At 56.2% G+C, this 13900-nt stretch overlaps 1 protein-coding gene across 3 annotated transcripts; it reads right to left on the bottom strand.

The window, feature by feature from the left end:
• Positions 1 to 296: 296 nt before the first annotated feature.
• On the bottom strand, positions 297 to 11071 carry RIPK3 (receptor interacting serine/threonine kinase 3). Of its 3 annotated transcripts, none has more exons than XM_084646332.1 (13): positions 10993 to 11071; positions 9602 to 9749; positions 8748 to 9078; positions 8378 to 8538; positions 8117 to 8166; positions 6162 to 6332; positions 5865 to 5947; positions 3780 to 3945; positions 2896 to 2987; positions 2280 to 2349; positions 1596 to 1687; positions 1197 to 1224; positions 297 to 675 (listed from the first exon to the last, which is right to left on the bottom strand). In XM_084646332.1, exons 2-13 carry the CDS (start codon positions 9745 to 9747, stop codon positions 572 to 574), a joined length of 1494 nt encoding a protein of 497 aa, XP_084502458.1. In that variant the 5' UTR covers positions 9748 to 9749; positions 10993 to 11071; the 3' UTR covers positions 297 to 571. The 3 variants fall into 3 exon arrangements, with proteins under 3 accessions (XP_084502458.1, XP_084502459.1, XP_084502460.1); XM_084646333.1 differs by having other exon boundaries at positions 9602 to 9754; positions 10993 to 11066; XM_084646334.1 differs by lacking the exon at positions 1197 to 1224.
• Positions 11072 to 13900: the final 2829 nt, after the last annotated feature.

Here is a 13900-nt window from a genome sequence, read left to right as displayed (position 1 = left end):
AATTTATGGCAAAATCAAAATTTTTCTGTGGAAAATTTCAATTTGGTGTAAACTGCCTTTTCCACAGGTACATCATTTTGCCCAGCTCTAGATTTCACTCTCCATTTCCAGGATGGTTCTGTTTGGCGGCCACGCCTGGGCCTTCGACAGCAGAGAGCATCTGTCCCACAGGCACTCTGAGATCTCCAGAGGACAGGCTGGGCTGGGCAATGTCAGTCACTGCTGGGCTGGCATCATCCAGCTGCCTTCTTTCCTCCACTCACGACTCTCAGAAACCAGACGACTCATCCCAAAGCTGGGCTTGTTTTAGTCTCATTGTTGCTTTAATGCAGCAGCTACAAAAGTCCTCCGTGGCCAGAGATTCCAGCTCCCAGGGCTGTAATCCCCCGTGCCCCCCACTGCAAGGGGGGGTGGGGAGCTGGGAATGGGGAAGAGGACGGTGTGGGGCCGAGTTTCACAGTGCCCCTGCAGAGGGAAGTGGTGCGTACCGGGGGAAGGGGGTCCTCTGCTGGGGGCAGGGAGGGCTGGGGTGCTCCACACACATATCTAGAGATCAGAGGTGAAGAAGCCATTATTTCTTCCTCCTCTTCTCTACTTGCACCTTGTTCACTTTCATGCTGTTGTTGTGGCCAATCTGTATTCCTGAGCAAGGACCAATGATATGTATGCAGCTACCTGTGGGAGAGAGGGAGACACAATAAAGTGAACGGTAAGAAAGAAAGAAAAGCATTTGTGTGGAGAGAGAAGAGGGGGGCGTATGGGGGTGGATATGTAGAGACAGAGGGTGCACATAAGGATAGATAGTCAGATGAGATGGATGGATGGACGTGTATGGGGAAGGATGGATGGACGCATGGATGGATGTGTAAGGGGATGGATGGATGCACAGATGGATGGATGAGTGTGGATGGGGACGGATGGATAGATGCACAGATGGATGGGTGTGGATGGGGACGGATGGATCAGATGGATCGATGTGTGTGTGTATGGGGAAGGATGGACGGATGTATTCTCTCTTTCACTCTCTCAGATGCTTAAAACCAAAGAATTGTTCTGGGGGCAACAAATACAAGGGACCCCCACCCCTACCCCAAATATCTGGGGCCGCCAGAGCCTTAGTGCTCATTTATGAGGGAGCAGGTTCCCCCTGGGGGCCAGCCAAGTACATTGCCGCTGTCCCGAGTGCAGGGGCTCACCTGAGAACCCATAGGCAGGTGGCTGAGACTGAAAGACAGATGGGGGAGGGGAATGGGTTAGTCAGCTGGGACGGGAACAAAGACCCTGCTCTTTCCCTCTGTGCCATTATCCCCATGATCCATTCTTTCCATTCCACAGTTCCCATCCCTTATACCCCTCCTCCTCCCCTTCATCTGCCCATAGCTCCCTCCCCCACACCATCCTCTTACATCCCCTCCCCTGCTCTCCCCATCTGTAGATCCCCCTCCCTCATTCCCTTCCAGCACCACCTCAGCTCCACCCCAACCTCCCGGCTCCCATCCTGATCCCATAATCCCCTATATTCCCATCCCCCTCTTCTCTCTATTGCCCTGCATCCCTAACCTCTCCCCCTTCCCCGGGTGGGGGCACCCCCTCACCGGTTGCTGGAATGAGAACATGGGTTGCTCCGGCCCCTGGGTGGGGAGAGGTAGTTGGGACTGGATGGAAAAGAAGGGCCTCGGCTCATTGTCTGGTAGGAAAGAAAAATTAGGGTTCATGAGCACTTCCCCTTTAAGGTTGGGATTTTTCACTGCCAGACTCTATCCCCACCAAGATGCATCCTCTTAGCCATCCCTGATGCACGCCCACTTGTTCACTGCCCTTGTGAACACTTTCTCTTTAAGGGAGGAGTTTCTCTCTGCCGGAGTTGGTTCCTCATAAAAACTTCCCCTTTAAGAGCAGAGTTCTTCACTGCCAGACTTTGGTCCTCATGAACACTTTTCCTTTTACTTTTTCTTAAAGGGGAGTTTCTCGTTGTCAAACACAGGGACCCATTCCGCACTGTGGAACTTTCCCTTTAAGGGTGAAGTTTCTCACTGCCAGATGCCAAATGTCATGCACACTTTTCCTTCAAGTGGGCTTTTAAAGGGGAGTTTCTTAGTATTGGTCTCTGTCCCTCATCCTGTATTAATGGTAGTGAAAAGCTGCCACTTCACAGTGAAATGAGGGTACTGCAATGGGGGGGGGGTAACATCCCATCTTAGGCCTGACCCCCTCCTCCTGGATTGCCCCCTCAGTCCTCCAGCCCGGCCTCCCCTCTCCCTGGATCTGCCCCATGGTACCTGGGGGTCTCAACTGTGATGAGATTGTCTTGGGGGAGCCAAATTCTCCATTATTGGGTCCTTCTGCTCCCTTGAAAGAGAAGAGAGAATCACATGGATCCTGCATGCTACGTCTCACTAGATCCCTACAGATATAAATTACAGGGACCCCTTGCCCGGCACTGAGACGCAGCCCTTCTGGGGTGGGGCATGGGAGCTGTTCATATGGGAACCCCTCGCCCAGTGCAGAGATGGGGCCCCTGTGCGGAGGGGTACAGGGGCTGGTTCTATGGGAACCCCTCACCTGGCACTGAGATGCAGCCCCTCTGGGGTGGGGCATGGGAGCTGTTCATATGGGAACCCCTCGCCCAGTGCAGAGATGGGGCCCCTGTGTGGAGGGGTACAGGGGCTGGTTCTATGGGAACCCCTCACCTGGCACTGAGATGCAGCCCCTCTGGGGTGGGGTGCACCGGCTGCATAACAGCCACAGAGCAGCCCTGCCTGGGGATTGCTCACCCAGTGTTGAGGTGTAGCCAGCCCTGGGCATTAGGACTAGCACTGACTGCAAGGGGTGGTGCCCCCACATGGCACTCCTTGCTAAGCCCACCCCAGAAAGGGAGCGATGGCAGACATTTACCTGCCTGGGACCCATGCTGACACTGCAGGGCTGAGGGGTACCAGGTTCTTGCTGATGCTCCGTCTCCCTCATGCTTCTCCTGGGCACAGCTTCTGAGGGACATAAAGACACCCCCCCGGGTCAGCTTACGGGAGCCCGTGCGCCCTTCTCCCCTTCTGCAAACAACCCAGACCCTCAGGCAGGGAAATTAGCCGCAACAGCCAGCTCAGGAAGTCGCACCACTCTGGAGGCAGGACTTCCTGTATTGGCACTCTGGGAATGGAATTTCCTCTATTGCCACCTGTTTTGGGTGGGACTTCCTGTGTTGACATTCTAGAGGCAGGACTTCTTGTGTTGGCACTTCCTGTCCTGCTACCTTGGAGGCAGGATTTTCTGTCATGTCATTCTGGAGGCAGGACTTTCTCCATTGTCACCATTTAGCATGTCAAAGCCTATCCTCTTACACTGGAAACACAACTTCCTGCCCAGTAACTCGGGAGGCAGGATTTCCCCTAATGCCACCATTTTGGGTGGAACTTCCTGTCCTGTGACACAGGAAGCAACACTTCCTGCCTTGCCACACTGGAGGTGAATCTTCCCCACAGCCACCTTGTTGGGCAGGACTTCCTATGTTGCCTCATGCCACATCAGAGACAGGACTTCTGGGGTTGCCACTCTTGAGCTGGGACTTCCTGCTCTGTCACATCAGAGGTGGGAATTCTCACACAGTCATAGCCGATGTGGAAGTCCATCTATGGACCTGTTGGAGGCGGGAATTCCTGCCCTTTTATCTTGGAGGTGGGATTTCCTGTCATGACACCAGAGTAGACTCCCTTGATACCCAGAATTTCACCAGCTGGTGCCTGATGCAGATAGTTTGGAAGGGGGACGGAAACCCCACTTACCGTTTTCTGTGGATGGATGATCCTCATAACGAAGTGTGTGGAATTTCTCTGAGACCCCGAGGGAAGATGGAGGAGAGGCATGGAGATGGGAGCTCTCAGCCACAGCGGGTGTAGGGACGCTTACTGATGGTCTGGACTCATAGCTGGGAGAACTGGCCATCATCATCTGGGGTGACAATTTTGGGGTCAGGACTGGATAGACAGACAGATGGGTGTGTATGGGGATAGATGGATACATAGATAGATGGGTGCGTATGGGGATATCTATCTATCCCCATATACACCCATCTGCCTGTCTGTCTAATCTATCTATCCCCCAAACACTCCATCATCCATCCATCCATCTACCTCCAGGCACATCCATTCATCCATCCATTTATAGATATCCCCATACACACCCATCTATCTATCTATCTATCTAGATGGATGGATGGATGATGGGGTGTATGAGGGATAGATAGGATTAGACAGGCAGACAGATGTGTATGGAGATAGTGAGATAGTCTGATTTCTCTTCTGGTGCAGCACCACCCCCTTGTGGCAGGTGCTGAGAATATCAGGGATTGAATTACTTAAATCATGTGAAAAGAAAAGGAGGACTTGTGGCACCTTAGAGACTAACCAATTTATTAGAGCATAAGCTTTCGTGAGCTACAGCTCACTTCCTCAGATGCATATCGTGGAAACTGCAGCAGGCTTTATATATACACAGAGAATATGAAACAATACCTATTCCCATCCCACTGTCCTGCTGGTAATAGCTTATCTAAAGTGATTTCCAGCACAAATCCAGGTTTTCTCACCCTCCACCCCCCCACACAAATTCACTCTCCTGCTGGTGATAGCCCATCCAAAGTGACAACTCTTTACACAATGTACATGACAATCAAGCTGGGCTATTTCCTGCATAAATCCAGGTTCTCACATCCCCCCCACCCCCATACACACACAAACTCACTCTCCTGCTGGTAATAGCTCATCCAAACTGACCACTCTTCAAGTTAAAATCCAAGTTAAACCAGAACATCTGGGGGGGGGGGTAGGAAAAAACAAGAGGAAACAGGCTACCTTGCATAATGACTTAGCCACTCCAAGTCTCTATTTAAGCCTAAATTAATAGTATCCAATTTGCAAATGAATTCCAATTCAGCAGTTTCTCGCTGGAGTCTGGATTTGAAGTTTTTTTGTTTTAAGATAGCGACCTTCATGTCTGTGATCGCGTGACCAGAGAGATTGAAGTGTTCTCCGACTGGTTTATGAATGTTATAATTCTTGACATCTGATTTGTGTCCATTTATTCTTTTACGTAGAGACTGTCCAGTTTGACCAATGTACATGGCAGAGGGGCATTGCTGGCACATGATGGCATATATCACATTGGTGGATGTGCAGGTGAACGAGCCTCTGATAGTGTGGCTGATGTTATTAGGCCCTGTGATGGTGTCCCCTGAATAGATATGTGGGCACAGTTGGCAACGGGCTTTGTTGCAAGGATAAGTTCCTAGGTTAGTGGTTCTGTTGTGTGGTATGTGGTTGTTGGTGAGTATTTGCTTCAGGTTGTGGGGCTGTCTGTAGGCAAGGACTGGCCTGTCTCCCAAGATTTGTGAGAGTGTTGGGTCATCACCTAGCCGTCACCTTCAGCCCCCAACTAAAACCCCTCCAACGCATTATTAAGGATCTACAACCTATCCTAAAGGATGATAAGCTATTACCAGCAGGACAGTGGGGTGGGAATAGGTATTGTTTCATATTCTCTGTGTATATATAAAGCCTGCTGCAGTTTCCACGATATGCATCTGAGGAAGTGAGCTGTAGCTCACGAAAGCTTATGCTCTAATAAATTGGTTAGTCTCTAAGGTGCCACAAGTCCTCCTTTTCTTTTTGCGAATACAGACTAACACGGCTGCTACTCTGAATTAAATCATGTGTTGGGAGATGGGAGATTTATCCTCAGCCCCTGGGTCTAGCTTGGAATTGGGGCTATTTAAGCCCTGGACGTCATATTCTGCTAGGATGGTGCTGCAACCTCGTGGCCAGCTGTGGTGATGCAGAGGATGGACTCAATCACAGCCGGCTGCGCCTCACCAGCACATCCTGGACCTGACGCACAGCCGGTACGATCCGGGACTTGTGGCAGGAGAAAATCTTCTCTGTCTTGTTGCTGCAGTCTGCAGGAGAAAGACAGGAGGGGTGAGGGATTCCACTGCAGTACGACACCCCCTAATGGTGGGGCATTGGGGCCAGCACAGACTGCCAGGGGAGAGCGCCCCCTCTTGAGCCCCTGACCCACTCCCTGCAGCCTGGTACCCTGTACTGAGCCCCAAGCCACCCCCTGCAGCACAGTGCCCCCATCAGCACTGACCGCACGGGAATGGACTTTACCTTTAAACGTGGGTCTTTCCCAGCTGTCATTGTGCCAACATCTCTTCATTAACTCTTTCATGTCCTCCAGGCCCTCCACTCCTGTGACCTCCTCCAGCTCCTCCAGGTCAGGTCTCTGGCCCCGGGGGATGTGCATTCGGAGCAGGGAGCTCATGCATTTTGGGAGGAGATCTGGACCGCGAAGACAAGGGGAACATAAGGGTCATACATAAACATTGTCCCCCAGTGGTGAGTCAGAGACATAACAGCTGTCACAGACACTGCCCCCCTGTGGTGAGTCAGAGATATGATTATTAAGGCTACAATAGTGTCACCGAATCTGAGACTTCCATTGACCTCCGTAACATTTTTTGCCCTCAGGTTGGAGCTCCCAGCCAGCTCCGCCCTCGCAGCTCCCAGCCCCCAACCTGGTGCGGGGACCCCGCAGCTGCCCAGCCATGGCAGGGGGCTGGTGGACCCTGCAGCTGCCCAGACGCCACGGGCGGCGGGGGGACCCCACACAGCTGCCCAGCTGCAGCCACGGTGGCCACAGCTTGAGGACCCGGCAGCTACCAGCTGCGCGGGGCGAGGGGACCCCGCAGCAGCCCAGCCCCGCGGCAGAGGGACACCGAAGCTCCCATGCACCACATCGGTGGGGGACCCAGGAGCCCCAGCAGCCATGGGTGCTGAATCCACCTACCCTTTTGTCAGGGATATTTTTAGTGAAAGTCAGGGACAGGTCATGGGCTGCTGGGAATATTTGTTTATTATTGACCTGTCCCTGACTTTTAATAAAAATATCCGTGACAAAAACTTAGCCCTAATGATTATTTACTACAGGGGTCAGGAGTGGGGTAGGTCAGCTGGAATTTACCAGGAGCTTAAAGGAATTACCCTGAATCGCCTTTGATTTCAGGTGCCTAAATGTCACTGAGCTCCCAGCCATGTTTCGTAAAGCATCTCGCCACTGAGATCCCCTAGCCACACCCCCTCAGAGCCTCTGGGATTTGAACTCCCAGAGGTGGGCAGAGATTTTCAAATGGGCATAACTGGGCCTCTTCCCCCACTCTTTATAAGGAGCCTGTAAGAGATAGTCCCTGTCGCAAAGATTTTACAGCCAAGAGAGACCAATTAAATCCCGTTTCATGGCTGGGGAAACTGAGGCAATAGATGGCTGAAGTAATTTGCCCCAGGCCGCACAGTTTAGCTGTGGATAGAACCCAGGAGTCCTGGGTCCCATCCCCCCTTGCTCCACTAGGCTCCACTCCTCTCCCAGAGCTGGGGATAGAATCCAGGAGTCCTGGCTCCCAACACCCCTGCTCTAACCCTCTAGGCCCCGTTCCCTTCCCTGAACTGGGGATAGAACCCAGGAGTCCTGCCCCAGCACCCCCCTGCTTTAACCACTGGGCCTCCCTGCCCTCCCAGAACTCAGGATAGAAAACAGAATTGAACACCAGACTTTGAGGGAACAGCGCCCCCCCGTACTGAGCCTCCTGCCCTGCTCCCTATACCACGGATTCCCCAGGTGGCACACTGTGGGTAATGGGGCCAGCACTGCCCGCAAGGGGAGTGCCCCCCACATTAATGATAATTTCAATCCTGTCTGTCCACCCCCATATTCTCCCCCCATCCCTTCCACTCTAATAAACTATCCTTCCATCCAGCTATGTCTCTAGCCAACTACCCTTCCTTTTTCACACTTCTCCTCTCTTTTTATCCCACTGATACAGGGTTTATGGGTTATACCAACATAGGGTTTATGGCTATCACAGCTCACTGACCTCTAGTGGACAGATTGAAAACTGCACCTGTATGAACCGTAAATCCTGTGCTGCTGGGATAGAAGGGATTCCCCTTCAGTTCAGAGGTGGTGTTTGTTTTGTTTCTATTCCCAGGAAACCCTGAGTAGCCCCTGAATCCCAAGACAAGCTTGGCTCAAAAGAAAGGTATAGTTAAAAGACAGGAATAGGACTCACTTGGGTAAGGCTGTTGACCGGTTAACACGGACCAGGTGAGGATGGCATAACTGCAGAGGCGAAAGAGGAGGCAGGTTGGGATCATGGGATGGGAGAGCACGCCCTACACAGCTCCCTGCAGCACAGCGCCCCCTAATGTCGCTATGGGTCATTGTGGTCAGGACTGACTGAAAGGGGAGAGCACCCCCTACTGAACCTCCTGCCTTGTTCCCTGCAGCACAGCACCCCCAGTGCCTCACTGGGGCATTGGGGTTCCTTTACCTGTATATGTCCGTGGCTGGCGTTGGCTTGTAGTTGATGTCTATGAGGGATTCGGGGGGCATGTACTCCAGGGTACCCCCATAGTCATCCTCATCCCTGGATCTGTCCGTTCCCTGCTTGGTCGTCACTCGCTTGAACTTTGATAGTCCAAAGTCTGCCAACTGGTGGGGAAGAGAGAAAAGCATAGCTGGGGGGCAGGGAATGGGACACATGGCCTTTCTCCTCTAGGGGGCGCTAGCTGCTACACAGCCCTAGGGCAAGGGAGTGGCTGGATCAGTGGGGTGGGGAATGGGACGCAGGGCCTTTCCCTTGTAAGGGTTGCCGGCTCTGACCCAGGATTGGCTGATGAGGAGGGGAGGGGTTTTCTCACCCGGACGTGCAGCTCCAAATTCAACAGGACATTGCTGGGTTTGAGGTCCAGGTGCAGTAATGGTGGGTGAAGCCCATGCAGGTAATTCATGCCCAGCGCCACCTGGTGGAGGAGGCGGAAGCGCAGGGGCCAGGGGACTGGCTGGACTCTCTCCAGCAAACTGGCCAGGCTGCCATTCTCCATGTACTCCATGACGATGCCCAGCCGGGGGCCACAGTCCCAGCCCTCCTCTTCCTCCTCATAGAGGCCGAAGAGCCGCAGGATGTAGATGAAGCGAGCTTTGTCCATGGCCCGGGCTTCTTCCAGGAGCTCTTCACGGCTGCAGGTATCACTGCAGGGGAGGGGGGTGGAGAGATGAACGAAGGATGGGGAAAGTTGAGAGTGGAGGAAGGAGGGAGGAAGTGAAAAGAAAGAAAGAAGGAGAAACAGAAGGTGGGAAAATGGAGAGATGGGAGGAGGGAATGGGAGAGTGGAGGGATAGAGACTACAGAGGGCAGGAGGAAATGGAGGTATGGAAGGACAGAGATAGTGGAGAGAGGGAGATAATAGAGATGGAAGGATAGGAAGAGATAATGGGCTCCACTCCGTGCAGGGAAGAGGAATAGGGAGGTATGGAAGGATAGAAAGAGGGAATGGAGAGATGGAAGGACAATAAGAGAGGAATGGACAGAAGGGTGAAGGAGAGATGGACAAAGAAACATGGTGAAAGGAACAGGAGAGAAGGGGGAATGAAGGGGAGAGGGGATGGGGAAAAGTAAAAAGAAGCACAGGAAGGAAGAGAAAAAAGAGAAAGAGAGTGAAGGAAAAAAGGCTAGAGAGAGAGAGAGAGAGAGAGAGCACCCCACCCCTCTTACCGGCTCAGTTTCTTCACGGCAATGGGGATGCGCCAGTCACGGTGCTGAGCCCGGTAGATGGTGCCGAACCCACCGGCGGCGATGAACTGCATCCCCTCCAGGCACTCCCGGGGGATCCGCTCCCGGAACTCCACCCACTCGGCCATCCCTGCGCTGGGACAGCGTGAGAGAACGCCCCTCCATCCCGACCCGCAGCCCCCCCATGCCCAGCCCCGGGACCCCCCCTCTGCTGGTGCCCCTCCATCCCGACCCGCAGCCCCCCCATGCCCAGCCCCGGGACCCCCCCTCTGCTGGTGCCCCTCCATCCCGACCCGCAGCCCCCCCATGCCCAGCCTGGGACCCCCCCTCTGCTGGTGCCCCTCCATCCCGACCCGCAGCCCCCCCATGCCCAGCCCCGGGACCCCCCCGCCCTGCCGGTGCCCTCCCTCCCGACCCGCAGCCCCCCCATGCCCAGCCCCGGGACCCCCCCGCCCTGCCGGTGCCCTCCCTCCCGACCCGCAGCCCAGCCCCGGGACCCCCCCTCTGCTGGTGCCCCTCCATCCCGACCCACAGCCCCCCCATGCCCAGCCTGGGACCCCCCCCGCCCTGCTGGTGCCCTCCCTCCCGACCCGCAGCCCCCCCATGCCCAGCCCCGGGACCCCCCCTCTGCTGGTGCCCCTCCATCCCGACCCGCAGCCCCCCCATGCCCAGCCCCGGGACCCCCCCGCCCTGCCGGTGCCCTCCCTCCCGACCCGCAGCCCCCCATGCCCAGCCCCGGGACCCCCCCGCCCTGCCGGTGCCCTCCCTCCCGACCCGCAGCCCCCCCATGCCCAGCCCCGGGACCCCCCCTCTGCTGGTGCCCCTCCATCCCGACCCACAGCCCCCCCATGCCCAGCCTGGGACCCCCCCCGCCCTGCTGGTGCCCTCCCTCCCGACCCGCAGCCCCCCCATGCCCAGCCCCGGGACCCCCCCGCCGTGCCGGTGCCCTCCCTCCCGACCCGCAGCCCCCCCATGCCCAGCCCCGGGACCCCCCCGCCGTGCTGGTGCCCCTCCCTCCCGACCCGCAGCACCCCCATGCCCAGCCTGGGACCCCCCCGCCCTGCCGGTGCCCTCCCTCCCGACCCGCAGCCCCCCCATGCCCAGCCCCGGGACCCCCCCGCCCTGCCGGTGCCCTCCCTCCCGACCCGCAGCCCCCCCATGCACAGCCCCGGGCAACCCCCCCTCTGCTGGTGCCCCTCCATCCCGACCCGCAGCCCCCCCATGCCCAGCCTGGGACCCCCCCGCCCTGCTGGTGCCCCTCCCTCCCGACCCGCAGCCCCCCCATGCCCAGCCCTGCCCCGCATTCACTGGCCCTCTCCCCTCCCTTCATTCCCGGTGTCTGCACGGGGGGACTCGCGCCCCTGTCCTCAGACCTGCAGCCCCCTGCACCGCTCCGAGCTTCCGCCTCCAGCCGCGGCGCGTTTCCCTTCGCCTGCGAGCTCGTCACTTCCCCCTCGGGCCTCCCACACCGCCCTTTGCTCCCCCCCCGGCCTCCCCCGGCCCGGCCCGGCCCGGCCCGCGCCTGCGGCGGGGCTGGCAGCGCGGCGGGAGGGGAAGAAAAGCCCAGGAGAGAGATTGGGAGGGAGGGAAGGTGTGTAGGGACAGACAGGCAGAGATTGGGAGGGAGGGAAGGTGTGTAGGGACAGACAGGCAAAGATTGGGAGGGAAGGAAGGTGTGTAGGGACAGACAGGCAGAGATTGGGAGGGAAGGAAGAAGGGAAGGTGTGTAGGGACAGACAGGCAGAGATTGGGAGGGAAGGAAGGTGTGTAGGGACAGACAGGCAGAGATTGGGAGGGAAGGAAGAAGGGAAGGTGTGTAGGGACAGACAGGTAGAGATTGGGAGGGAGGGAAGGTGTGTAGGGACAGACAGGTAGAGATTGGGAGGGAGGGAAGGTTTGTAGGGACAGACAGGTAGAGATTGGGAGGGAGGGAAGGTGTGTAGGGACAGACAGGCAGAGATTGGGAGGGAGGGAAGGTGTGTAGGGACAGACAGGCAGAGATTGGGAGGGAAGGAAGGTGTGTAGGGACAGACAGGCAGAGATTGGGAGGGAGGGAAGGTGTGTAGGGACAGACAGGTAGAGATTGGGAGGGAGGGAAGGTTTGTAGGGACAGACAGGTAGAGATTGGGAGGGAGGGAAGGTTTGTAGGGACAGACAGGTAGAGATTGGGAGGGAGGGAAGGTGTGTAGGGACAGACAGGTAGAGATTGGGAGGGAAGGAAGAAGGGAAGGTGTGTAGGGACAGACAGGCAGAGATTGGGAGGGAGGGAAGGTGTGTAGGGACAGACAGGCAGAGATTGGGAGGGAGGGAAGGTGTGTAGGGACAGACAGGCAAAGATTGGGAGGGAAGGAAGGTGTGTAGGGACAGACAGGCAGAGATTGGGAGGGAAGGAAGAAGGGAAGGTGTGTAGGGACAGACAGGCAGAGATTGGGAGGGAAGGAAGGTGTGTAGGGACAGACAGGCAGAGATTGGGAGGGAGGGAAGGTGTGTAGGGACAGACAGGCAGAGATTGGGAGGGAAGGAAGGTGTGTAGGGACAGACAGGTAGAGATTGGGAGGGAAGGAAGGTGTGTAGGGACAGACAGGCAGAGATTGGGAGGGAAGGAAGAAGGGAAGGTGTGTAGGGACAGACAGGTAGAGATTGGGAGGGAGGGAAGGTGTGTAGGGACAGACAGGTAGAGATTGGGAGGGAGGGAAGGTTTGTAGGGACAGACAGGTAGAGATTGGGAGGGAGGGAAGGTGTGTAGGGACAGACAGGTAGAGATTGGGAGGGAAGGAAGAAGGGAAGGTGTGTAGGGACAGACAGGCAAAGATTGGGAGGGAGGGAAGGTGTGTAGGGACAGACAGGCAGAGATTGGGAGGGAAGGAAGGTGTGTAGGGACAGACAGGCAGAGATTGGGAGGGAGGGAAGGTGTGTAGGGACAGACAGGTAGAGATTGGGAGGGAAGGAAGGTGTGTAGGGACAGACAGGCAGAGATTGGGAGGGAAGGAAGGTGTGTAGGGACAGACAGGCAGAGATTGGGAGGGAAGGAAGGTGTGTAGGGACAGACAGGCAGAGATTGGGAGGGAAGGAAGAAGGGAAGGTGTGTAGGGACAGACAGGCAGAGATTGGGAGGGAGGGAAGGTGTGTAGGGACAGACAGGCAGAGATTGGGAGGGAAGGAAGGTGTGTAGGGACAGACAGGCAGAGATTGGGAGGGAGGGAAGGTGTGTAGGGACAGACAGGTAGAGATTGGGAGGGAGGGAAGGTTTGTAGGGACAGACAGGTAGAGATTGGGAGGGAGGGAAGGTTTGTAGGGACAGACAGGTAGAGATTGGGAGGGAGGGAAGGTGTGTAGGGACAGACAGGTAGAGATTGGGAGGGAAGGAAGAAGGGAAGGTGTGTAGGGACAGACAGGCAGAGATTGGGAGGGAGGGAAGGTGTGTAGGGACAGACAGGCAGAGATTGGGAGGGAGGGAAGGTGTGTAGGGACAGACAGGCAAAGATTGGGAGGGAAGGAAGGTGTGTAGGGACAGACAGGCAGAGATTGGGAGGGAAGGAAGAAGGGAAGGTGTGTAGGGACAGACAGGCAGAGATTGGGAGGGAAGGAAGGTGTGTAGGGACAGACAGGCAGAGATTGGGAGGGAGGGAAGGTGTGTAGGGACAGACAGGCAGAGATTGGGAGGGAAGGAAGGTGTGTAGGGACAGACAGGTAGAGATTGGGAGGGAAGGAAGGTGTGTAGGGACAGACAGGCAGAGATTGGGAGGGAAGGAAGAAGGGAAGGTGTGTAGGGACAGACAGGTAGAGATTGGGAGGGAGGGAAGGTGTGTAGGGACAGACAGGTAGAGATTGGGAGGGAGGGAAGGTTTGTAGGGACAGACAGGTAGAGATTGGGAGGGAGGGAAGGTGTGTAGGGACAGACAGGTAGAGATTGGGAGGGAAGGAAGAAGGGAAGGTGTGTAGGGACAGACAGGCAAAGATTGGGAGGGAGGGAAGGTGTGTAGGGACAGACAGGCAGAGATTGGGAGGGAAGGAAGGTGTGTAGGGACAGACAGGCAGAGATTGGGAGGGAGGGAAGGTGTGTAGGGACAGACAGGTAGAGATTGGGAGGGAAGGAAGGTGTGTAGGGACAGACAGGCAGAGATTGGGAGGGAAGGAAGGTGTGTAGGGACAGACAGGCAGAGATTGGGAGGGAAGGAAGGTGTGTAGGGACAGACAGGCAGAGATTGGGAGGGAAGGAAGAAGGGAAGGTGTGTAGGGACAGACAGGCAGAGATTGGGAGGGAGGGAAGGTGTGTAGGGA

This window comes from Lepidochelys olivacea, assembly GCF_965140295.1.
Source record: "Lepidochelys olivacea isolate rLepOli2 genome assembly, chromosome: 13".
In the NCBI taxonomy this organism is placed as follows: domain Eukaryota; kingdom Metazoa; phylum Chordata; order Testudines; family Cheloniidae; genus Lepidochelys; species Lepidochelys olivacea.
The sequence above is the reverse complement of the archived record's forward strand: the minus strand, read 5'-3'. Positions and strand labels throughout refer to the sequence as shown.